Genomic DNA, 25,278 nt, shown 5'->3' with positions numbered 1-25,278 from the left:
AAACAGCACAAATGATACATGGTCATCATGATTGTCTCTATATAATTAATAGCGATGTAGGGAAGTAATATAAAATACAGAAATATGGGGAAATCGAAAGGAAGCAGAAATCAATTGTTACACAATATTTGAGAATTCTCTACGTGATCTGATTTTCAAACTTTTGTTTTAGTCTGAATGAAAGAGAATCAAAGTTTTTCAAATGGCACACTATGATTCAGTCTGCAGTTTATTTTGGTGATAACGGCACTACTTGGTTATTTACCTACTTGGGAATTTCAGATGATTTAAAAACAAATACCACGTAGAATTAAAACGGCATGCTAATTGTTACTTTACAACTAATATTGTGAAAGATCAAACAACCTAATTACTGATAATGTTTACAATATAGACACTTTTTAAATATTCTTGATTAGTTAACAGCAAAGCCACAGATTAATGGCAGGATCAAAAACATATTTCTTATTTGTTAGATGTCACATTTTCAACATCCTATTTTGTTATGGATTAGTACATTAATAAAGTAGATAGCGCCCTGTTAGTGCTCAGTCCCAAACAGCCAAAAACTGAATAAATGCTTTCCAGCTATTTATTAGAGCAGCATCTCACAGTTTCTGGATATAGGCATTGCACAAACACAAAAAAGCAGTAAAAAAAAAAAAACAACAACAACAAAAAAAAAACATTTGCACAAGTCAACCAAACTTACTCTCTACAGTTCCACCACATGGTAAGGCATGAAAAGAAACAAACACACTGGTGAATGTCCGTAAAAACACATGAAAACTGACCATTTGCAGGACCATTTTTGAAACGATACGAAAATGAATAAATACATTAAATTTAAATTTAAGTTCACAATGAAAATTCTGTCAATATTTACTCACCCTCACATCATTCCGAACCCTTAAAAATTATATTGTTATCAATAGTTACGATAGTTTTATATATAAATATAAAGTGATCATGTCTCTTCAGAAGACTTGGATTAAATTGCTCTCTTACTTTTTTGATCTCTTTACGAACGTTTTGAAGCATCAGAGTTTTGGGTGAACGGACTTTCAATGGAGGGACAGAAATCTCTCAGATTTCAAAAAAATATCTTCATTTGTGTTCCAAAGATGAACAGCTTTCCAATGGGTTTGGAACAACATGAGGGTGAGCAAATGGGGACACAATTTTCATTTTATGATGAACTAACCCTTTATGGAAATTATTCTGTGAAATAGTTCAAACAGTAGAAATGAGAAATAAAGCACACCATTAAAACAAGACCATTATAGACCAATATAAAAAAGGGGAAAAAATTGTATGAATTTTGTCAATTATATATCCACCCTTTTAAATATCCACATAAAAGGATCCAGGTTTTTCCAGACCCCTGAAGAACAGCTCGAGTGGCTGTTGAATGTGATTGTGCTGGAGGACAGGAGTGTGAGAATGACTTCTGTACCTTAAAAGAGGCAGAACTGATACCGGATTCTGCCGTGCCGAAGCCTCTGGAATCACGCTGGAAATCAGAAAGAGGGGCGGGCCATGAGCCCAGCAATCAGATAAATGGGGCGGAGCTACAGCCTACCCGACAAGATAGAGAATGGCAGGAGGAGGTTCCAGGAAAACGTTATGAGTGGAGAAAGAGACACACCTCAAACACGGGTTAGTCTGTGTGCGTGTAGGACTGGGCTCACAATAGTTTAACGTGATGTTCCACAAATTTTTTTATTATATTAATTTTAATTTTAAGAAGTATTTAAATTTATATAGAAAATATACCTAAAACATCAACGCTTATACTGAAATCTTACATGGCTATATTGAAATTTGAGCATTCTCATTTTATCATGTTCTTCCTAATGGCCAAAGATTGGCATGAAATTTAGATTTTAAGATGTTCTTCAATTTTTTGGGAATTGTGACAGTCCCAGTATGTGAATGCGTGAGTGCAAGCAAGAAAGGGAGGAAAGCTACGGAGGAAGTTTGGGTGGGCGTTGCAGCGGTTGAAAAAAGATGAGCGAACTGTCTGAAATCAGAAATCCAGTCAGACCAAACCATGCGATTAGCCACGGTCCTCATCCCCAGAGTTAGTGTGCACTGCACATGCCTGAGAGTGTGGATCTGTGTGTTTGTGGCAAGAATACGGGCTGTGGGTGAGGCAGAATCCGATACAGTCAAGTGGTGCTGTGTGATGCAAGAGTTCATGCTGGTTTATGACTGCAGAAGTGTGTGTGTGGTGTAAGTGTGTTCTGGAGCGTGTTTGAAAGCGACATGCGAGGGTACCTTGCTGTGTGGGTCTGCAAACATCCTGGTAAAAATTTCGCACAACCTCTTCAGCTCAACACGGCTGAAACAGATAGAAAGAATAAACTAAACACTTGCATTGAACATGAATCTACCAATTTAGTAAAGCTGGAATGTGAAAAACTATAATTACACTTTATTGTGTGCCTTAATGGGTTACCTGAGAGTTCGTTGGTTTTTCAGCAATGCCTGCAATCCCATCAGCCCCTCTTTTCTCTCAGACCAGTTGGCAGAGGCACAGCGATTGAGCACTTCAGCCACATCTTCAGTCTGCCGCATATATGTTGGAATACTGCCATTCCGGGAGCTGTACGAACGCTCTGAACACGCACTGGAGGCATCGCTATTTGCATCATCATCTGAGTACATCCCACAGGTGTCATACCGCCGCCTAGCTGGTTTCTTCTGCTTAGAAAAACATCAAATGAGATTCAAATTAGTATTTTAGGTATAAAGTAAACACTAAGACAACTTGAAGAAAGAAAGATTGTTTAAGTTTAACGTCAGCTTAATGCAGAAAGCCAGACAGACTAACCTTGCCCCGCATATCTCCTAATAGCTGGCAGCATTAATAAAGCCAAAGGTTAAAGCATGAGTTAAAGACAGACATCTAGGACATTTAGCACACAATACAATGGTTATGTTAATTTTGGGAGTACAGTTTTATCCAAAAGTTTGCATACCCTTTGCAAAATGTTTTTGGATTAAAAAAATGGCATGGATATTCCACTTTTGACATCCCTACACCATATTAAATCCCATATATTTACACAAAATGTTAGGATTGGTAGGATTTAAAAAATATATATATTTTTGAAAGAAGTATTCTTATTCTCAACAAGGCTGAATTTATCTGATCAAAAGTAAAACAGCACTATAGTGAAATACTATTACAATTTAAAATATGATCAATTTAGTTAATTCTTGCTGAATAAAATTAATAATGGTTTTTCATAAAAAACTTACTGACCTTAAACTTCTAAATGGTGTGTGTGTGTATATGTGTGTGTGTGTGTATATATATATATACACATAGGTGTGAAAAAGTGTTGGCCCCCTTACTGTTTGTTTTAAAATTTTTTGCATATTTGTCACACTTAAAATATTCAGATCATCAAACTAATTTTAATATTACACAAAGATAATGCAAGTAAATACAAAATGCAGTTTTTATATTATGATTTCTTTTATTAAGTTAATCAAGTGAAAAATTATTATATATATACAGTGGGGGAAATATTTATTTGATCCCCTGCTGATTTTGTAAGTTTGCCCACTTACAAAGACATCAAGGGTCTGTAATTTTTATGGTTGGTTTATTTTAACTGATAGAGACAGAATACAAACCAAAAATCCAGAAAAAAACATTATATAAAGGTTAGAAATTGATTTGCATTTCAGTGAGTGAAATAAGTATTTGATCCCCAAGCAAAACATGACTTAGTACTTGGTACAGAAACCCTTGTTGGCAAGCACAGAGGTAAGACGCTTTTTGTAGTTGGTCACCAGGTTTGCACACATCTCAGGAGGGATTTTGGTCCATTCCTCTTTACATATCCTCTCTAAATCCTTAAGGTTTATTGGCTGTCGTTTGGCAACTCGAAGTTTCAGCTCCCTCTACAGATTTTCTATAGGATTGAGGTCTGGAGACTGGCTAGGCAACTCCATGACCTTAATGTGCTTCTTCTTGAGCCACTCCTTTGTTGCCTTGGCGGTATGTTTCGGGTCATTGTTATGCTGGAAGACTCATCCATGACCCATCTTCAGTGTTCTGGCTGAGGGAAGGAGGTTCTCATCCAAGATTTTACAGTACATGGCCCCATCCATTTGCCCCTCAATGTGGTGAAGTCGTCCTGTACCCTTAGCAGAAAAACAGCCCTGAAGCATAATGTTTCCACCTCTGTGCTTGACTGCAGGGATGGTGTTCTTGGGGTCATAGTCAGCATTTCTCTCCCTCCAAAACACGGCGAGTCGAGTTAATGCCAAAGAGCTCAATTTTGGTCTCATCTGACCACAGCACTTTCTCCCAAGCCTTCTCTGAATCATTTAGATGTTCTTTGGCAAACTTTAAACGGGCCCGTACATGTGCCTTCTTGAGCAGGGGGACCTTGCGGGTGCTGCGGGATTTCAGTCCATTGCAGTGTAGTGTGTTACCAATGTTTTGCTTGGTGGCTGTGGTCCCAACTGCCTTAAGATCATTAACAAGCTCCTCCCGTGTAGTTCGGGGCTGATCCCTCACCTTTCTCATGATCATCCTTACCCCACGAGGCAAGATCTTGCACGGAGCTCCAGACCAAGGCCAATTGATGGTTGTTTTGTATTTCTTTCATTTCCAAATAATCGCACCAACACTTCTGTCCTTCTCAGCAAGCTTCTTGCTGATGGTCTTGTAGCCCATTCCAGCCTTGTGCAGATCTACAATCTTGTTTCTGACATCCTTTGACAGCTCTTTGGTCTTGCCAATGGTGGTGGGAGAGGTTGGAATGGAAGATACAGATTGTGTGGACAGGTGTCTTATACACCCAATGAGCTGACATTAGGAGTAACTTCTTAAAGTGACAGAACTAATCTGTGTTCCACATGGGCACATAACCAATCTGTGGGAGCCAGAATTCTTGCTGGTTGGTAGGGGATCAAATACTTATTTCACTCACTGAAATGCAAATCAATTTCTAACCTTTATATAATGTGTTTTTTCTGGATTTCTTGGTTGCTATTCTTTCTCTATCAGTTAAAATAAACCTACCATAAAAATTACAGACCCTTCATTTCTTTGTAAGTGGGCAAACTTACAAAATCAGCAGGGGATCAAATAAATATTTCCCTCGCTGTATATAACGTGTATATGTATATATATATATATATATATATATATACACACATATATATAAACAAAAATATTCCACTTTTAAAAATGGCTAAACATCAGATTCTGGGTATGTAATTGTCTGATAAAAGAGGGTATGTAAACTTGTGTGTAAGTGGGGTGTAAAGAGAGTTTCCATATGTGACTATATGCATATTTACCAGAGCATCTGCCAGGGCTTCCTCCACGTCTGATCCTGTGTTCAGCACTCTCATTGCACTAACTGAGGATGAGAGATGACTGGACTGAGATATACCCAAGCCAGAACCTACAACACACATCACATATTTTACACACACATGCACAAATACGAATAAAACAACATTTCCAAAAACAAAAAACTGCATGCAGTGATCTTATCAATAATGAGAAATCACAATTCACCAATAATAAGGATACTGACACTAGAAAACCAAAAAACAAATGATTATTACCATTGAAAACATTAATGAAAATTAACCACAAATGCCCATACGATCAATAAATAATAATAAAAAACATATCCAAAAACAAGTACACACACAAAAAAACTTGGGTTAACTCAGAGAAAATAATAGGTGACTGTGAAAGATGTTCCACATGAATCTACTTGAATACGGTTGTTATCAAGGCAATGGGAGGAACGATTATGAAGACTAAACTTAAAAGCACGCAGGTCTGGTGGAGGCTAAACTGAAACAAGCAGAAGGATGAGATGAAAATTCAAAAAGTGACAATGAGAATAAAAAAAGTGACAGTAAAAAAAAAATAAAAAATTTATGAGTCCTGTGCCAGCTGTGGTGACAGTTCACCTGCTGCCCCGAAGGCGTCTGGGGCATGAAGAGCACCAGTTGAGCGCGAATAATGCCGGGATGCTGCAACACACACACAAGAATGCAAACAAGCACACACACGCGTAAATACCCAGGCCAGTGTTAGAGCTCACCAGAGAAACTCCCAATTAGCAGTAATGTGAGAATGTGCCATCACCAACCACACACGCCCCATTGTGTCACACACATTTCACACTCTTCAAGTGTCAATGCTCAAGGGTATTAGTCCAGTTCTGCTTGTGTCCTGCGTAACAGCAGGAATATTTTCACCTGGGCACCCCTCAAAAAAAAGTTTCTTCTGAAAGTGACTTAAATGTGTCATACCTAACCTCAAAAATATCACTGTCAGCGAATCTCTATCTTAAATGTTCTTATCTCAAAATAAATGTGAAAAATTAAACTTTTTTTTTTGGCACACTGAGGGCTTCAGCTTTGACTCTTTTTTCCCCATTAATGACAGACTCCATGTTTAATTTAATTTAATATTTTTGGAAAAGCTTTTGCACATGTTTATGTAACTGTCAAACTGCTTTATACTTATGTACCTATGTAAAGTCAACAATTGTCTTCCTCAATATGACATTTCTGTGCAAAACAGGATATTCAACAAATGAAATTAAATTTGAATTTTGATTTAATTAGTCATTGTTTGAAATATTAGGAAATTTGTTATTTCCCAATATTTCCTGTCTGAAATTTTTCCTTTAATATCATTTTTCTCTGGTGTGCTGTATTTAAAGACCTCAGATGAAACCTGTGCCAGCATCCATCAGCAATGTTCACCATGTAAGATGAATCCAAAAAAATAAAATAAATAAATAAATAAAAACAAGGCCAGGAGAAAATTGCTTCCTGACCAAGCTGAACCATGTGTGGGATTTTCAAACTCAAAAATATTTGTAATACAATGTTAAAGCGTGCTTGCATTGCTGTTTCACTGTACAAACATTCCTGTTTGGTAAAAACTGTTGACTCAAACTGAGTCCAGCAAAGAGCATAATGTGCAAAAGCTCGAATTCCAGGTTCAAATGAAGTGAAGGAGGACAAGTATCACTGTTCAACATTTTGTCTAATAATTTTAGGCCCCTGCTGAGTTGAAGCTGATTGGTCCTGGTAGATGAAATGGTTGCCGTGGTTACTCACCGAGCGGCGTGAAGGAGCGCACAGGGCTGGTGTCTCTGCTGCTCTCTCGGCTGGCCTCACGACTGCAGCCCTGACTCACACTAGGCCGTGGTATACGACTACCCCTTGCTAACCCACCCCCAAGAAAACATACCACGACAAGAAGAGAGAGAAAAAAACAGATAAAGAAGAACAGAGACGTTGAAAGTTATAACAGTATAACTAGCAAAGTAGGAGAAATTTAGAAGGAAAAGCTATAACAATTACATAAAGTTTTTCTAAGCACCAACATAACAATAAATTTGTTAACTTTTTGAGGAGGGGAAAAAAAGGGCCCAATACAAAGCCCTGAGGAACCTCACAGAAAAAGACAACATAAAAAAACAACAATATTTGAACTAATTTCTAGAGTCCATGCACAAATTCCATATTAAAGGAATTGATTAGAAAAGAACAAACATTCACTGACAAGGGAAGAACAATTAAAAGGTTAAGAATTAAAGGGTGAATGTTAGGGTGTATTCACACCTGTCTTGTTTGGTTCGATTGAATCAAACTCAAGTTCGTTTCCCCTCTTGGTGCGGACCTTTTTGGCAGGTGTGAATACAGCAATCACACTCTGGTGCAGACCAAACAACCGTACAGAGACCCAGCTGAAGAGGTGGTCTCGGTCCACTTCCAAACAAACTCTGGTACGTTACGTTTAAGGTGTGAATATGACCCGACCTCGATCCGACTCAATTGCAGAAATCACGCTCAGAAACAGACAGCTCGTGCATATAGTGCTGTTGTTTTTCAATGGCTTAAATAACTTTTTTAAACCACAACGCTTAAAAACACATGCAAATGATTAGTTTTCGTGACCATGGCACACAACAACGTGATGTGAGCGCGCTAAATAGGCTAAAGCTTGCCACAAAAATTACCATGACTATGTTGGGGGAAAATAGTAAGGAGATATTTGAATTATTTATTAATAAAGTAGTGTTTTATGAGTCAGTGTCGCTATGAAGTTGATGATCCCGACTCGCCATCTCATCATTGGACACGCCTTTAGAAAGAAATGCATCTTTACGGATTACCTAAGAGTTTTTGTTTTGGATTTGAATTATTTAGTTTTATAGTCATTTAAAGCTTTCTATAGATATATTCATCAAGTCTGTAAAGAAAATATTCGCGGAGTTTCGGTGCATTTTTGTGAAGTGCTCCTGTTCAATACCCGAGACGGAAAGCGCATCCTATTTGTTTTCTTTATTTTACAAAAGCACAATGTTTTCTCGATATTGTGAGCGCACACAAATAAAAATAGACCCTTTACAGTTCCAAACGATGTATTATTCTTACCTTTATGAGCAAAAATGACAGTGTATTTAATTTGTTTCCACTGATGTCCTGAAGCGCGTTTCAGCTTCCACTCTCCGCACAAACGATTGGATATGCACCTAATAGTGCACAGTTATATAGGTTAAATGTTTAAACTAACATTGTGATATGCTTTAAGTATTTTATATCTGTAGATTTTATTTTCGGCAAGTCGTAATTACAACATCGTATGACATTGTCTCATATGATGCTCATAAGTTTCTTCATATTGCGTTAGTATCTGATAACACCAAATCATTAAAAGAATAAAAATTGCACTACGAAAGATCTCCATGATTAGCTTTTTTTTGCACTTCCTGTTTTTCTCTGCTTGAGAATTTCTGTCCAATGAATGGATGACCTTAGCACACGTGTGGTTTTGTTTACAATTTCTGGTTCACTTGCAAAAAAGGGCAGTGTGAAAACGAACTGCACCTAACAAAAAAAAAATCAACATTGTATTTGGTCCGGACCAAAGCAAGTGAACTAGCGGACTTTCCTGGTGTGAATACACCCTTAATAAATGGGAGGTGGCAGGTCTAGATCTTTCCTTTTGTATCCGGTCTCTCAACCAATGTTCAATGTTCATCTGCATTCATGAGATGGACTTCATTCATTCATTCATCCACTTTGCAAAGAGCAGCACCAAGCTGTGGGGTTTAACATCACAGCAGACAAGGGAAGACCCAGTAGGTTAATGTGACGGCATGTTCTGCTTTCCCAAAGCAGCGTGTTACACGCAACAAAGCACAACTTCCAGCATGAAACACCATTAGGATGACAGCACCAGCTCAGACAGGCAGATGGATTATCATTATGGGATTGCTGGCGGAGACCAAGGCAAAAAAAAAAACTAAAACTAAACAAAACATACCTCCTTTTGATCCATTGTAGATGTGGCTGATGTTTGAAGGAGCTTTGATTGAAAGAAAAAACATTCAGTTTTGGTAAGAACATTATCACCCGTTTATGTGAAGGCCTATAGTCACAGTCTCACAGCCAACGTACACTTGCAACACTTTTGCATATTATGCCACAACAGATTCAATGGACACTCATTGATGAAGAAGATCTTTTATTCATCAGAAAGAAAACAACTGAGTAGATCATCACAATAGAAAACCACTGATAGAAGTCAATGCTTACCAACAGACAGGCGCGTGGGGCTGGAGTCTCGACTGCAGCCTTGACTGCGTGGGATCCGGCTGCGACGGTGGGAGCCTGGTGCTGCACTCACACGCTGAGCTCCTGTACTGAGTGTGCTCAGAGCTGTGCTGGTCAAAACCCGGCCTGGGGAACCCGAGCGAGAACCCGCTGTAAACATAGAAAACAAAAAGACAGACATTTTGTGAGCCTGACAGACCTCTGAAAATGCACATCATCCTACCGATAAATGCCTTTATATGCACACACAAACAGAATTATATATATTAAATAACACAAAATACAGACTGTCAGCCAAACTCAAACGTCACCAACAAACTAATCCTCATAGCTATGCTGACATTTTTGTTGTTTATCCAGACAACAATAATTTACATTACAATAATCACAGATACAGATGACAGTTTGACATAAAAGTGCTAGTGCTGTGATTCTGATGTGTTCGAGACAAAAAGGGAAAAATGAGGTTTCCCTAGTGAACAAGTGAAAATGTTTCTATGACTACAAACTCTACACAAACACAACTGAACATGCTCACACTGCACTTTGACACACCAGTGACAGAATCTTTAAATTTTCCTACTCAGTGACGTGAAGTAGGGGTGGGCGATATGACTAAAATCTTGTGTCCATACACATCTCACAATAATTATATTTGCTGAAAATTCAAGTAAATATATTTCAATTGTAACATAACTATGTACCAAGTCTATTTTTCGATAATTTAGTGGCTTAAATGCTTTCAAAAAGAAAGGAAAGGAACATTTTATTTTATTTACCTTGATGGACACAAAACAAAAAGCTAAGAGAATTCATGCCACACAAATGAATCAGTACCAAAACAGCTTCACATTACATAATACCAAAGTTTTTTATTTAAAGGAGGATTACAGGGATCTGTGTAGCAGATTCATAGAAGAAGCAGAATCTGTACCAAACGATCGATATACACCGCCATACCGCCCAGCCTTAATGTGAGGTTTAACAAATTATTCACAGGTTTGAAGAAAGAGAGAGAGAAAAAACACCAAACAAAATAATCCAAGCGACACACCCTCCATGCAGTGAAGAGAGTGGGGACTGATGGGAAAACCCATGTTTTTTTCCCGTGAACCAGGACAAGGGAAGATGAGGTTGGAGGTCCACAGGATGGGATTGACTGAACTAAGTGAATGAGTGACAGGGGAAATATGCTGAAAATCTTACCACCAACAGGGGTAGCAGACTGTGATCCTGAGCCAATGAGGGGGAAGGATTAGGAAGCGGGGCGGGTCCAAAAGACCCATTGGGTGGGAGGAGGAACAGCATATTAAACAAATACAAATGCATTATGGGGTAAAACATGCAGTCAATGTGTTGTTTTGATGCACACACCGCACAAATTAATAAAACCATCAGCCTGCAAATGAAAACATCAGTATAAGCACATAGATTCAAAAAGCCCTGCAACACCATTGGAACTGATGAGACTCCACAACATCACCATGAAGGCACACAAAATATGAAAAAACGTCATGGTTGTGTTTACCACTGCTTTAGTTCCATCAATACTCTCAATATGTTTAAGCAGCCCAGGCTGCCCAACATTCACCACTAAACTGATGTGTCTGAGAGTTTGTGTTTCTACACGCCTGCAGGCAGAAATGGACTGATACCATCATACCCAAGTGAAGACCACACAGCATGCAGGCCACTCAAGACATATAAACGCTTGCTCGCTCACAAACGCTCACACACGTTTGCATGAACTAAACACACTCGCCCACATGTCAGACGAGGGTACCTGGCGTGCAATCAGAATCGTCGGAACCTAGAGGCACAGAAACAGTTGGAGGAGCTGTGGGTTACATCCTTAGAGCAGGATGACTCCTGATAATCTTTTACGTACACACTCACACATGCAGTTGACAATGTGTGTTACAGCATGTGGTGTGAAGACTGTTTCCAGTCATGTTTCACGGTATGCTTACCATGTGTGTATAAAATTAGCATGGAGTCTTTTTAAAAATAAACTAATACTTTTATTCAGCAGGGATGCATACGTCACCAACAAACTAATCCTCATAGCTATGCTGACATTTTTGTTGTTTATCCAGACAACAATAATTTACATTACAATAATCACAGATACAGATGACAGTTTGACATAAAAGTGCTAGTGCTGTGATTCTGATGTGTTCGAGACAAAAAGGGAAAAATGAGGTTTCCCTAGTGAACAAGTGAAAATGTTTCTATGACTACAAACTCTACACAAACACAACTGAACATGCTCACACTGCACTTTGACACACCAGTGACAGAATCTTTAAATTTTCCTACTCAGTGACGTGAAGTAGGGGTGGGCGATATGACTAAAATCTTGTGTCCATACACATCTCACAATAATTATATTTGCTGAAAATTCAAGTAAATATATTTCAATTGTAACATAACTATGTACCAAGTCTATTTTTCGATAATTTAGTGGCTTAAATGCTTTCAAAAAGAAAGGAAAGGAACATTTTATTTTATTTACCTTGATGGACACAAAACAAAAAGCTAAGAGAATTCATGCCACACAAATGAATCAGTACCAAAACAGCTTCACATTACATAATACCAAAGTTTTTTATTTAAAGGAGGATTACAGGGATCTGTGTAGCAGATTCATAGAAGAAGCAGAATCTGTACCAAACGATCGATATACACCGCCATACCGCCCAGCCTTAATGTGAGGTTTAACAAATTATTCACAGGTTTGAAGAAAGAGAGAGAGAAAAAACACCAAACAAAATAATCCAAGCGACACACCCTCCATGCAGTGAAGAGAGTGGGGACTGATGGGAAAACCCATGTTTTTTTCCCGTGAACCAGGACAAGGGAAGATGAGGTTGGAGGTCCACAGGATGGGATTGACTGAACTAAGTGAATGAGTGACAGGGGAAATATGCTGAAAATCTTACCACCAACAGGGGTAGCAGACTGTGATCCTGAGCCAATGAGGGGGAAGGATTAGGAAGCGGGGCGGGTCCAAAAGACCCATTGGGTGGGAGGAGGAACAGCATATTAAACAAATACAAATGCATTATGGGGTAAAACATGCAGTCAATGTGTTGTTTTGATGCACACACCGCACAAATTAATAAAACCATCAGCCTGCAAATGAAAACATCAGTATAAGCACATAGATTCAAAAAGCCCTGCAACACCATTGGAACTGATGAGACTCCACAACATCACCATGAAGGCACACAAAATATGAAAAAACGTCATGGTTGTGTTTACCACTGCTTTAGTTCCATCAATACTCTCAATATGTTTAAGCAGCCCAGGCTGCCCAACATTCACCACTAAACTGATGTGTCTGAGAGTTTGTGTTTCTACACGCCTGCAGGCAGAAATGGACTGATACCATCATACCCAAGTGAAGACCACACAGCATGCAGGCCACTCAAGACATATAAACGCTTGCTCGCTCACAAACGCTCACACACGTTTGCATGAACTAAACACACTCGCCCACATGTCAGACGAGGGTACCTGGCGTGCAATCAGAATCGTCGGAACCTAGAGGCACAGAAACAGTTGGAGGAGCTGTGGGTTACATCCTTAGAGCAGGATGACTCCTGATAATCTTTTACGTACACACTCACACATGCAGTTGACAATGTGTGTTACAGCATGTGGTGTGAAGACTGTTTCCAGTCATGTTTCACGGTATGCTTACCATGTGTGTATAAAATTAGTAAAATAGTAATGAGTCTTTTTAAAAATAAACTAATACTTTTATTCAGCAGGGATGCATTAAATTGATCAAAAGTGACAGTAAAAATATTTATAATGTTACAAAAGATTTCTATTTCAATTAAATGCGTTTTTTTTGGGAAGTTTGCAGTCAATACAGTATTTGGTACTTACAGACATTTACAGACTATTCAATTAACATGAGAGCAGTGTTATGTTAATACAGTGTGTTTATGGTGTGATACGTGAGCAAAACGATAACTTAAGATGTGTGTAAGTAATAGTATATAATATTTATCTAGTATATTTGTGCTACTCCACTGTAGATGTAGAATGTGTGAACATACAGTGTGTGTAGGTACTTACGTTGTGACTGAGACACCATCTTTGATCTGGTCCGCCCTCTTGAGTCGACCTGACTGCTCCCTACACTAGATGCAGTTGATAAAGTTTGCTTAGTCCGTAGTCGCCCTGGAGAAAAACAAACATGCTGTAAGACCTCAGGCCAATCATAAAAACACCAACAAATGACTGAGAAGTGAAAGAGATTTCCAGAGTGTTTCGCTGGCCCTCCACAATCACCCACTTGGGCCAGACCTGTGATTGAGGAAACATATTAATGACTGAGTTAAAGGAAAGACGATGGGACAGAATAGACAGAATAAGAGGAGAGGATCAGATCAGTAAGGGAGATTTTTAATGAAGCAATTCAACTTGGCACAACCACAAGCTGAAAGGCAGATGAGTCATATTCTTGCAATACCACACGCCACCAGCAGACGGCAACAGCGCTACATCACACACAAAGAGCTCCACCCACTATGTTTGAGAGGATCAGGCTCCCTATTATGCTTACAAAGCACTGAAATAACTACAACGAAAAGCAAACAACTTTTTACCTAGCATAATTCAATATAGATGAGAGACATATATAAATCACCCAAAAAATCCTGAACAACGACTCAAAGACAAATAGTAGAAAAGCGTGAGTTACATATCCTTATCAGAGGCATCATCTTAAGCCAAAGAAGAGAGAGAGGAGCACAGCAAACCAGTTAGAATAAAAGACACAAACACACTCACAACAGAATCACACACATCAACAACCACACAGACACACACACACACACATAACCTTGAAGAATTAACATAAGTTCCTATTGCATGTGGTAGGAAAGAGTGAAGGGCCTGTGTATGCACATGTATGAGCTCTTTTGCATATTCACGAGTTAATAAAACCTGGTAAAACTGTGCATGAACTTTATTTGGCTCCTACCGAGAGATGCATATGATCCAGGGGCCAGGCCTGTCGTGACTCGGCCTGCCACTCCAGCCTGTCCGCTGTGTCTGGCTTTAGCACCGGCGGCTGCATTGACATCCACATCGCTGCGGGAACGCTGCAAAGAGCCTGGAGATCCTGATGATTTTGAACTGGCAGGCACTAAAATAACAAGCACACAAACAAAATATGCAAGCAAAATTTATTTAAATGAAGCATGAAAAGTGGAAACTAAAAATAAACATTTATATATATATTCACATTTATATTTTTATAACATTTTCTCACTACAATAAATACTCAAATTTAAATTTATATTTTGAAAATTCCTTTAGAATTTTGATGTATTGATTACTTGTACCTTTGACTTTTTCCTCAATTCAATAATACAATTTTTATATACAAATAAATTTTTAGAAAGTCACTGAACATGACAGGCATCAATTACCCATATTCAAAGACATGTACACACACACACACACACTAAGGATCTCACCTCTGCCTGGAGCAGCTGACCACTTTGACAGCGGCCGACTGTGAAAAAGAGAGGGGAAAAAACAGAGCTCCTATTCAAATTCACTGTTTACTGGTGATCTCTGGTGTAGTTAGATGAGGGTGAGTAAGATATTCTTACTTAAGGCTTTCTTGCGAACTGGAGGACGAGCGATCCGACTGTGGCAGGGACGCCACACTGCCAGAGCTCTTTAGATACGACTGAAGTGTCTTCTGATAGGACGATTCTAATGAGTTATACAGAGACTCCGCCTCCCCGGGGAAATGAGCCCGCAACCCCCAGTATGCCCTGCAAGAGAGCAACATCAGAAAAAAAACACAAAAAACTAAATACATTAAGTAATTTGAGGATGGCACTCACTTCCTGGCCTCCACTCGAGCCTCTGAGTCTGCATCTTTGATTCCCTTCTTAATACTGTCCATCAACACAGCCACATGCCTGAGACACAGAGGAAAGAGCAGTTATATGGTGCAGTTTTGGCCTTTCAACACCAGTAGGCAAGGCAGCTGTAGTTTAGTCTGCGCTGTGGTGGTACCTCTCCAGAGAGTGAGTCTGCCATTCCTGCAGCAGAAGATCCAAGAACTCATAACAGCGCCTGACAGACAGAGAGAGGAAGAAAGAGAATTCAGCAATGAATGTGCTCACACAGGTCTGTAAACTTGGCAAGGGCTCAGGAGGGCTGGGAGATAAATTCAATATATTTATAAAGACTGTAATATTAATTTGTTGGAAATCTTAATCTTAAAATTAAACAACATCATAATGTGCTTTTTATTTAGCCAGTTACATCTCTTAAAGACTGCACCAGCAGACTAGATTCCTGACTCGAAAGTATGAATCTTCATTAGCAAAAGAGTTGGGACGTTGGACTCATTTCCATGAATCAGTTCTTTCAAACTGCCCATTTCAATTAAAAGAGTTGAACACTGCTTTAGTTATTTGTTTGTTTACCTTATATGGGGACATGTTGTAAAATGTTTAGTAAAAAGAGAAAAAATAATAATTGTTGCTCTATATTATTATGTACTGTAATATTTGTACATAGAAAAAATAATTTAAGATAGTAGTGAGAAACAATCACTGGGGGAAAAAAATATTCAAGTTTTGATCATTCTTGATTTTTCATGAATATTCATTCAGGTTTTACTTCTTGCATTAAAGAAAAGATCAAAAGTGCCAGTTAAGTCTTTTACATTATTAAAAAACAAATACTGTTCTTGTGAGCTTTCGATTCATCAAAGAATCCTGGGAAAAACATGTCAGGGTTTACACACACAGACAAAAGTCAATTAAAAAAAGTAAATCCGATCGCTCGCCCTCTGTTTTATCCCAGCTATAGTGTGTTGAAGTAGTTTTAACGTCTCACCTCCGGACGGCCACAGACTTTGTCGTGCAGTTACTAGTGATGAGAGGAATTAGACGTGGAACATGAGTGTGCTGAAAATACAAAAACATACAGTCAAACACACAGACACAGTGCAGTCAGACACAATAAACTCACGCAGACCACGGTTTCTCACCCGTATGATGATGCGTATGGCTGCTGTGCCAGATGTGGACATCACTTTGGCACAGTTAGGGATAAGATTGAAGAGCACTGGAACAATGGCCTCTGCACCATGATCAAACTTATTCCCTAATAGTGTGGAAAGATACCTGCAAAGACACCAACATAATGACACAATAAATTGGTGTTCTTTACAATGGACAAAAAGCAACTAACTGCAAGAACACACAAATCAAAAATTATTTGACTGGAAATGGGAATTACTTTGCTCTAAAAGCTTGTCACCTCCTTGTCTCCAGCACTTAATTAAGTGGCTGATGGAAAACAGATCTCAATAATCTGCATACTATGCACATAAAACGTTCTAGTGCCAGAGACTCGAGTTCACATTGTTTAAGATGTCAATTAGACACTCACGCCACCGTGATGCAAGCCTCCCGCACCACCTGGGAACGCAGGTCTTTTGCCGACAGCTTAAATGCGCCATCCAACAGACGCAGGTGCTGGTAGAAACAATCATAGTCTGTTGCCCCGGCAACCAGCAGAGATCGGACTTTCTTTAGCTGTGGAGTGAGAGAGAAAGGGAACAAGACCATATCAAAGAGGGTTTGTTACAAATTAATGGAAATGCAAAAGCAAAACTACATAAAAGCCAGGAAACTCCTTACATTTCCATAAAATGTTGAATAGAGGTTTAAAACATGAAGTGTGAACAAACCATGTATGGTCACAAAGAAAATTCTAGGTCTGGTGCATCCCAATCATCACCTCTTGAACTTCGACATTCTCATGGGAAACACTAATAATACCACATTTCAACAAATATTTGTTCAGGAAACAAATTCAGTTACTTGTAAATGGAATATGGAGACATAATGTCGATGTGCTTATATTTACCCTATTTTGTGATTGCATATTATAGATCTTATTGTGAACAATTCATCCATGCATATATTTCTCTTTTTTTTGGCCTAGTAATGATTTATCAAAATTTCATAAACTTCTAGTAATGCATACAGAACCTCTCCAATCATTTAGTCCACTTAAACCCCGCCCCTCCACAATTGACTACAAGCTTGCATTCATTTTTGAGTGCAATGGCAACATCTCAAAATCCAATCAACAACCACTAAATAGAACCAAGTCTCCATTCTACATTTTTTGTAATAATCCTTTACACTTGGATGTGCATCACAATATGGAAGAAAAGATCCGTCACTACTTCCGGTTCATCACGATGTTAAAGAGAGCAGAAAAAATTTGAGTGAAGAATTGTTTACTCTTTCCTCATTAAAAACTTTTAAATAAAAATAAATCAATAAAACATAGATGGAGACTCCAGTCAAATCAGTAACCTAAATGAAAACCGTTTTATCTCACATAGAGCAGGTCCTCTCACGTAGGCCACCATGTTGAGATCACATGACCAGTCAAACTGACTTCCTTTATCTCGGTAACTGTCATAACAGTTAAACTGATCAATTCATAAAGGATAACTATAAAAAGCTAATTTTTTTAACCATGGCATTAGTAACTGCAAATGTGGTTTGGCGTGATGCTGTATCCACACTACTAGATGTAACTGTGGCCACATTCACACAGCAGCAGAATACGGTTGTCAGTCCTGTATTTAAGTCCTTAATACAGTTACGTTCATGGTTATTTTCAGGCATGACAACTGCATTTTTGGAAAATGTGTGAACGGAACAGCACTGGACAACCGGTTGTCTGTCACGTCATACCGTGCGAGAGAGAGCCGCTCTGCTGCTGTTTACCGTGTGTTGCGTGTTTTCATGTGTGGTTTCACTAACTGCAGTGAATGAGAAACGAGCTGTGTGTCATCTGAACGTTTTAGATCCAGTCTCCACCGGAGCCGCTCCCGTGTTCTACACGCTAACATTACAGTTTTGTGTTCTACACACGACTCAAAAGTTTTGCTCTCCACCCAAATATAAAAGCTGCTGTCAGTTAATGAAGATTTGACTTGCGGCTCAATTGGACTCTTGTCATGTCAGAAAGTGATAAGACTTTCAGTTGTATGGGCGTCGCCATCTTTGATATTACTTTGGTCACTGTTGCTATTACCTGCATGAATGCTTAAATTGTGTATGTTGTACTCACCGCGCTTGTTCTATGGTCCCAGTCGTGTTTATCATCAGACAGAACCTCACGGATCTTGTTCAGATTATTCTCCAGGTCTCGTGTGGAGTAGATCTATGTAACGAGAGAGACGTACAGAGACACGAGTTTTAGATCAAATGATTCCAAGCCTTTGATCAAACGTGAACGTTATGAAAGCCACGGGTGGATTTGTAACTAGGTTCTGAGGGAACCGAGTAACACCTCTCTCATTTATATGCAAGTGTGTCTCACCTGAACCGTGGGGACGTCTGTGAATGCTTTGATGAAATCCTCCTCATCCACAGCTCCTGCCACCTCCTTAGAGACACCTGCAAAACACATGATTGACTTCCATTCAAACAAACTCGAGACAGCTATGAGGTTTATGAAGGGCACGTGAACCTGTCTGACACTGTTTGCGACATTTTTAATCTCAATCACTCTAGAAGACAACTGACAGTTGCAGCCGTTGCCATAGAAACTGAGCACAATGAGGGATTCCTATGGCAACTGTTGTATTGCTAGTCAAACAGGAGGGTGGGGGGAGGGAGTTACTTATTTATACACATGTGAGTGTGTATTTATATATATATTTTTTAATCTGTACACCAAATGCAGTGAAATAGCACTTTGCAAAACGATTACAGAGACTGTTCATTTCTTATCTGAGGGAAGAAAATTATCCTACACATTATCAGCTCTTAGTCCTAATGGACTTCCTGTCTTGTCTTCCTATCCGGATGTAATTGAATGATCGATCATGAAGGCCAGAGGGGGTTTGGGCTGTAAGATCTGCCACACAGGAGGGAGACCCGAACAGTCTGATTAACACATCAGCATCAGTGAGCTGTCAATCAGCCTTCATGAAACCCCATATCAATGCAATTTGGGTGGACCTTTCGAAATTGAAAGCTCGGTAATGAGCCTCAGCAAAAATGTCAATTCATTGTGAACTGCTGATAGAAACCAAAAAAAGGGATTTGTGCAAACTTTTTGTTTTGTAAAAGCATCAGTGCATACGGCTACACAAATTCCATGAACTGCATTGAAATAAAAAGCAAACAAAACACTCTGCCCACATTTTTTCTCTTAAGACGCCTTTTTTAATGGTCAATGTTTTGTTTAATGACCAATGTTTTGATCTCTGTGGCAGCTTTTCCTTCAAGCTTGTAGGACTGGATGGTTAGAGTGTATAAATATCATACAATAACAGAGATTATTTTTATGACTTTACAACCAGTAGGTTTTTTTTCTATACTGTAGTAGATATTTCATATATAAACGTAATGCAAAAACAAACAGTAATGCAGCAGAACGTGTCCCAAACAAGTCAAGACATTGAAAAACTGGCTATTAAGTTATTAACCATAATGCAAAGCTCAATAAATTCATGCCTGCCAAGCATATCACAACTTGCCATTGTGAACTGATGAGGAGTCTGTAGATCCACTATCTTACAACAGCTCTGAACGTGGTTCATTAAACTAGAATTTAAAACTGGAACAATCTATTTTATAATATTAGTCCTTTGTTCTCATTGTTATGTAATATGAAGTTGTTTTTGCACTGATGCTAGACTGAATAATTTGTTAAGAGTAATGTTTTAGTTTGTGTCCATCGTGTTCCAAATAAGAAGAGAAAATCAAAGTACAAAGTACCTTTCATGTGTGAAGTATTTTTTTTCTGGATTGTCTAAAAATAGGCATCACCACATGGTTATTTAATATAAACCATTTTTTCTAATTCATTTCCATCCATTTCCACCCATATATAGTTACCATTACATAACATTCTTCCTGACAGCACAGAATAATTGAATCTGTCAATAGTGATTATTTAACTGATTTTCATTTTAAATTTTGACTTTTTAAAATGCACAGCATGTGTTTATTTTATCCAGATAACGTGCATAAAAAAAACAACATTAAGGCTAAAGACTGAACTGTTCTGCAACCCTAGGATATGTAAATGAAATCTCACACTTGTCTCACCTGTCTTGGCAGCTCCAGTGGCACTGGGTCGTCTGGAACTGCTGGCAGAGTCTCCAGGTTTCTTGGGTACTTTGGGCACTTTAAATGCAGCCTGAGCCGATGACGGCCTGCTTCCGTCCACAGAGTCATCATCATCAAAACTACGATCTGAGAAAAGCAATGAGAGCATGAATCAATCGGTTATCAAAGTCTGAACATGAAGGTAGCATATAAATAGACCAGCTGAGGTCAATTGCCTCAAATTTTGTTCCAAAATAGACTTACTGCACAATGATAAGCAAATTCAACTTATTTTTGTACCAACAGTCTCATATTCTCATTCCAGTGTAGCCGAGTCAATAATAATGAACAAGAAGGGAATATATCAAAATAAATCAGAATATATCAATAAACAAATCGATTCCCACTGAAACCCAATAGGTCTTTGGATTATATCATCAAGTAAGGCAAGAACATGTCTGATTTCCTCCCAACCACAATATCATCTTAAGTAATCAATGACCAGCCCAGAACAAGAACCGAATAGAGGCCCATCAATTAATGAACAGCAAAAACAGGAAGTATAGGTAACATAAATCACTCAAACACACTCACAAACAAAGAGCAATGCCTGCACAACTCAAAGATTCCACAAAGCCACCCACACACAAGACCAGATTGGGCACATCCAGTAAAAAGCAAGGCTAGAAGAACACACACAGTCTTTCGTTTCATCTACCGGCTATTAAAAACGCCCCAAATCTCCACGGCACCTGGGCAACACCCTATATCTGCACTGATTCTGACATCAACATTCATTTGAAACACCAGAAACATGTCAAACACCTTGAGAAGACACTCACAGTCACAGATGCGTTTGCAGATGAGGCGCCTCATGCCTGAAGGCGGGCGTGGCTCTCTCTCGTATCCGAGGCAACGCCCAAGCTGCCGCTCACATGACAGCGGTTCTCACGGCACCGAAATATCCCGAGACGGATCAGCAAGCCACGTAGCACGGTTCACAGAAACCACCACCCAAAAGCTGCTCGGCATCTTCCCTCTCAATTACTCTCTCGCTCCATCCCCCCTCGTCTCCTCCATCACTCCCTCGCACTTTGCTCTGCACCGTCCCTCCTCCTTCCCAGCACCCGAAGAGCCAATCAGGAGAGTGATGACATCATCTTTAACCAGCCAGTGAGCTTTGAGATTTGAGGATGCTTCTTGCATGTCAATGAGGTTTGTTTTGTCTGGAGCTCAAGCTAAGCTTTTTAGCATCATGATGCTGCAAGATCATCTTAGTTTAAACGAACATTCATGGTCAAACACACACACAGGGGAATTGTGGATGAATAAAATGTGCAAATATAGATGAGAACGAAGGCCACACCCCTACAGCTCAGATGTGGTTTTTGGATATTAAAGTCTGTGTGTGTGTGTGTGTGTGTGTCTGTGGGCAATCTGCATTGTGACCCCGTTACTAAGCCAAAGGCTGACTACACTGACACATTATGGATGCTGACCCCACTAGCTGGGCTGAAAGGGCTCTGTGTGCCAGCCTATGTGTTTAGCATTATTAGCATAGTAGCATAACCCACTCTTTGTTCAGACGGGAGGGTGTGAACAACAATCCAACAAGGACGGGCCAATGAGAGCAAGATCAAGCGAGACTGATACAAGCCAAAAGGAACAAAACAGCAACAGGATGCGAGAGAGAGAGGGGAAAAAGTGGGGACATGCTGAAGGGAAACGGAGGTAAAAGGGAGAAAAGGCAAGGAAGGAGCAAGACAGAGAGAGCTGGCCGCTCTAAAAAGGCTGTTGCCATGACAACAAGAGCAGCCCGCATCAGTGGTTTTGAGAGATTAAAAAAAAAAAAAAAGACAATCACATTGGCTTTAATTTTAGTCTGCCAAAAATGGCTAGCTGAAATCAAATTTTTAAAAAAAGTATCTTTTATATTTTTCATCTTTTAATAATAATAATGATAATAATAATAAGGATGAATCACATTGGTTTGAATTTTGGTCTGCCAAAAATGGCTGAATTCTGGAGTGTTTTAAAATTTTTCATTATAATTATTATAATTAATAAGAAGAATTAAAGGCTAAATTTACATTGGTTTAAAATTTGGTGTGCCCAAAATGGCCAGCTGAAATCAGAGAAGCAACTTTCATATTTTTCTTTTTTTTTCTTAGATAATAATATATATTATTAGTAGTAGGAATGGGGGAAATATTTTTCAAAAATAAGTGTTTTCCAAAGCAATATTTGACCTAAAACAGTTTCTAAACTTACAGTTTCTATTTCTTACAGTATTTTGGCGAAAAGACTGCCCGTCATGCAATTAAGTCTGTGGGACATCACTGAAATGTTCTGCAGTTGTAAGTCAACGCACATTCAATTATTTATATTCGACCAAAATTTGAATGCTATATACACTAAAAAATTAAGATTCTATTTTACAAAGCATCATTCTAGGAAGGAAACGATTGCAATATATAAATTCTTAATAAAATAATTGTAATATTGTTAATGTGACACAGTTATCGATATAATAACACATTACCAACATATTGCCAGTTATGAAGAATAGGAATATGTAACACAGCAGAGGTCATTTAAAATCAAATAGACTGACTACACACTAGTATGTGATGCATTTCTCACTCAAAACTGACCTGGATAAACACATACTGTCAGTCTAACTGCCATTGACACCATATTGCTTATTGGAGGGTGGGTGATTGAGTGTTGATGTCTAAATCCTCACTGGTCAATCCGTAACTTAACTAGCTATTTAATCTGGTTATCAGGATTACGGAGAGAAGGAAACAAAGCAATTTACACTGAAAAAAGAACAGCCAGAGAGCAACTTGTGCAATAAGTCCAACAAAACTCAAAACAATATCGAACATAAGTACTCAAAAGCATTAACGCTTCGTTTATAGTCAACAGACACAGCATCTCATAGTTGCTGTACTTCAATTTACAGGGCAAGAACTGAAGAGTCTAATAATGGGTAGCCGGAGCAACGAAATGCCCTACAAAGCGGGTCACACTTGAACTCCCTAGGGACAAAACCCACTGACACATAAACCAATATAACTAGTATATCACAGAGAGATATATATATATATATATAATACAATATATTCTGATTAAACTCCATTGTTTAGACGTTAAGGACAAGTAGGTACACTCATTTTAACGGAAGTGCAAATTATAAATTGAAAGAGATGCAGATTACCAATAGGAGAGAGTATTTTCTGGACAATAACTCTGCATCGTCCCCATTACTTGCATCAGATTCAAATAAACAGAGCATAATGCATACCGTAAACCTCATGTACACAAACAACACAACTAGACTACTTAATATATAAACGCACTCACCATCTCCATCGTCACCCACAGACATGGCTTTAATGCTTCTAAGAAGAGGCAGCTCTTTCACTCTCTCCTTCTCTCGTCCTTCTCTCTCTCTCTGTCACGCTGTGTAAGAGTAATGCCGTGACAGGCACAGCTCTCAGCTCTCTCTCCATTACCCTCTCCTCACAGCAGCTCCATTGGCAAAGCCAATGGGTAGGAAAAAGACTCTTTGAATGTCGTCTACTTTGTCTTCTGCCGAATTTAAAAATGACTAGTGAGGAAGCTGGCTGCATGGCAATCAACCCCCTTCCTGTTCTTATACTGAATTCTGGCAAGATACATCTCAAGGCACATGGCCAAGTAAAACAATCAGTTTAACACTTTTGGAAGTTCACCAATAATAAGTTTGAGGAGACATTGTTGAAATGGAATCTGATTTTATCCACTTAATGGCCTGTAGCTGCAGACGAAAAGTCCTAAATCTGTTTTCCAGATTACAGGCAATGGGTCTGGTTTGGAGTTCTATTAACATTTATTAACATTCTATTAACTAGTAGTAGCTACTTCAAGTTGAGATATAAACAAACTCAAGAGTCGTTAGGACCTCCAGTTATAAATAACACCCCAACCAAACTAACTTATGTCAAAGGTCAAGCAATATAACTAATTGATTCAAAAACACAAAGCAAAGGAAGTGGTGACTGGAAAAGAATTTGAACAAGCATGAACCAGGATTAAACCACTGCATATACTTAGTGATTATACTGTTAAACTATGTAGCCAGTATTCAAGGTAAGAGCAACCATATGTTAACAAGGTCGGAGCAACCATATACAGTATATTAAAATTTTATAAATTACTTTAATTATAAATTATTTTAATACTGATAAGCTGATAAAAAAAAACAATAAATATTTGACAGTTTTATAACTTATGTCAAAAAATCTTTTTCTTTTTTTTACATATTTTATTTTTCTATTAATATTACTTTTAAATAAATGAAAGATAAAACACTTAACTACAATTAATCTTGTGAAGATTACAAGTGACATTATAATGAACAGTATGAACTTAAATTATTTTGAATGATTTTCCACTGTTAAATAATTAAGATTAAAGGGGTCATATGATGTTGCTAAAAATAACATTATTTTGTGTATTTGGTGTAATG

At 38.5% G+C, this 25,278-nt stretch overlaps 1 protein-coding gene across 1 annotated transcript in view; it reads right to left on the bottom strand.

Moving 5' to 3' along the window:
• The window catches only part of LOC107591652 (CLIP-associating protein 2), a 56,775-nt gene that overhangs the window by 12,072 nt on the left and 19,425 nt on the right, over positions 1-25,278 (bottom strand). Inside the window, exons 8-31 of the mRNA XM_016280872.1 lie at positions 20,763-20,909; positions 19,024-19,100; positions 18,772-18,864; positions 17,068-17,213; positions 16,664-16,799; positions 16,510-16,580; positions 15,679-15,738; positions 15,504-15,581; positions 15,264-15,431; positions 15,126-15,163; positions 14,627-14,791; positions 14,347-14,366; positions 13,717-13,822; positions 13,147-13,173; positions 10,834-10,860; positions 9,610-9,777; positions 9,338-9,379; positions 7,123-7,230; positions 5,959-6,021; positions 5,329-5,435; positions 2,837-2,860; positions 2,462-2,706; positions 2,281-2,344; positions 1,341-1,513 (exon numbers count right to left, since the gene is read on the bottom strand). Coding sequence (XP_016136358.1) covers positions 1,341-1,513; positions 2,281-2,344; positions 2,462-2,706; positions 2,837-2,860; positions 5,329-5,435; positions 5,959-6,021; positions 7,123-7,230; positions 9,338-9,379; positions 9,610-9,777; positions 10,834-10,860; positions 13,147-13,173; positions 13,717-13,822; positions 14,347-14,366; positions 14,627-14,791; positions 15,126-15,163; positions 15,264-15,431; positions 15,504-15,581; positions 15,679-15,738; positions 16,510-16,580; positions 16,664-16,799; positions 17,068-17,213; positions 18,772-18,864; positions 19,024-19,100; positions 20,763-20,909 — 2,353 coding nt within the window. The remainder of the gene's footprint in view (positions 1-1,340; positions 1,514-2,280; positions 2,345-2,461; positions 2,707-2,836; positions 2,861-5,328; positions 5,436-5,958; positions 6,022-7,122; positions 7,231-9,337; positions 9,380-9,609; positions 9,778-10,833; positions 10,861-13,146; positions 13,174-13,716; positions 13,823-14,346; positions 14,367-14,626; positions 14,792-15,125; positions 15,164-15,263; positions 15,432-15,503; positions 15,582-15,678; positions 15,739-16,509; positions 16,581-16,663; positions 16,800-17,067; positions 17,214-18,771; positions 18,865-19,023; positions 19,101-20,762; positions 20,910-25,278) is intronic.

Source organism: Sinocyclocheilus grahami, unplaced genomic scaffold, assembly GCF_001515645.1.
Source record: "Sinocyclocheilus grahami isolate Dianchi unplaced genomic scaffold, SAMN03320097.WGS_v1.1 scaffold144.1, whole genome shotgun sequence".
Lineage (NCBI taxonomy): Eukaryota > Metazoa > Chordata > Actinopteri > Cypriniformes > Cyprinidae > Sinocyclocheilus > Sinocyclocheilus grahami.
This window is presented reverse-complemented; position numbering and strand designations above follow the sequence as displayed.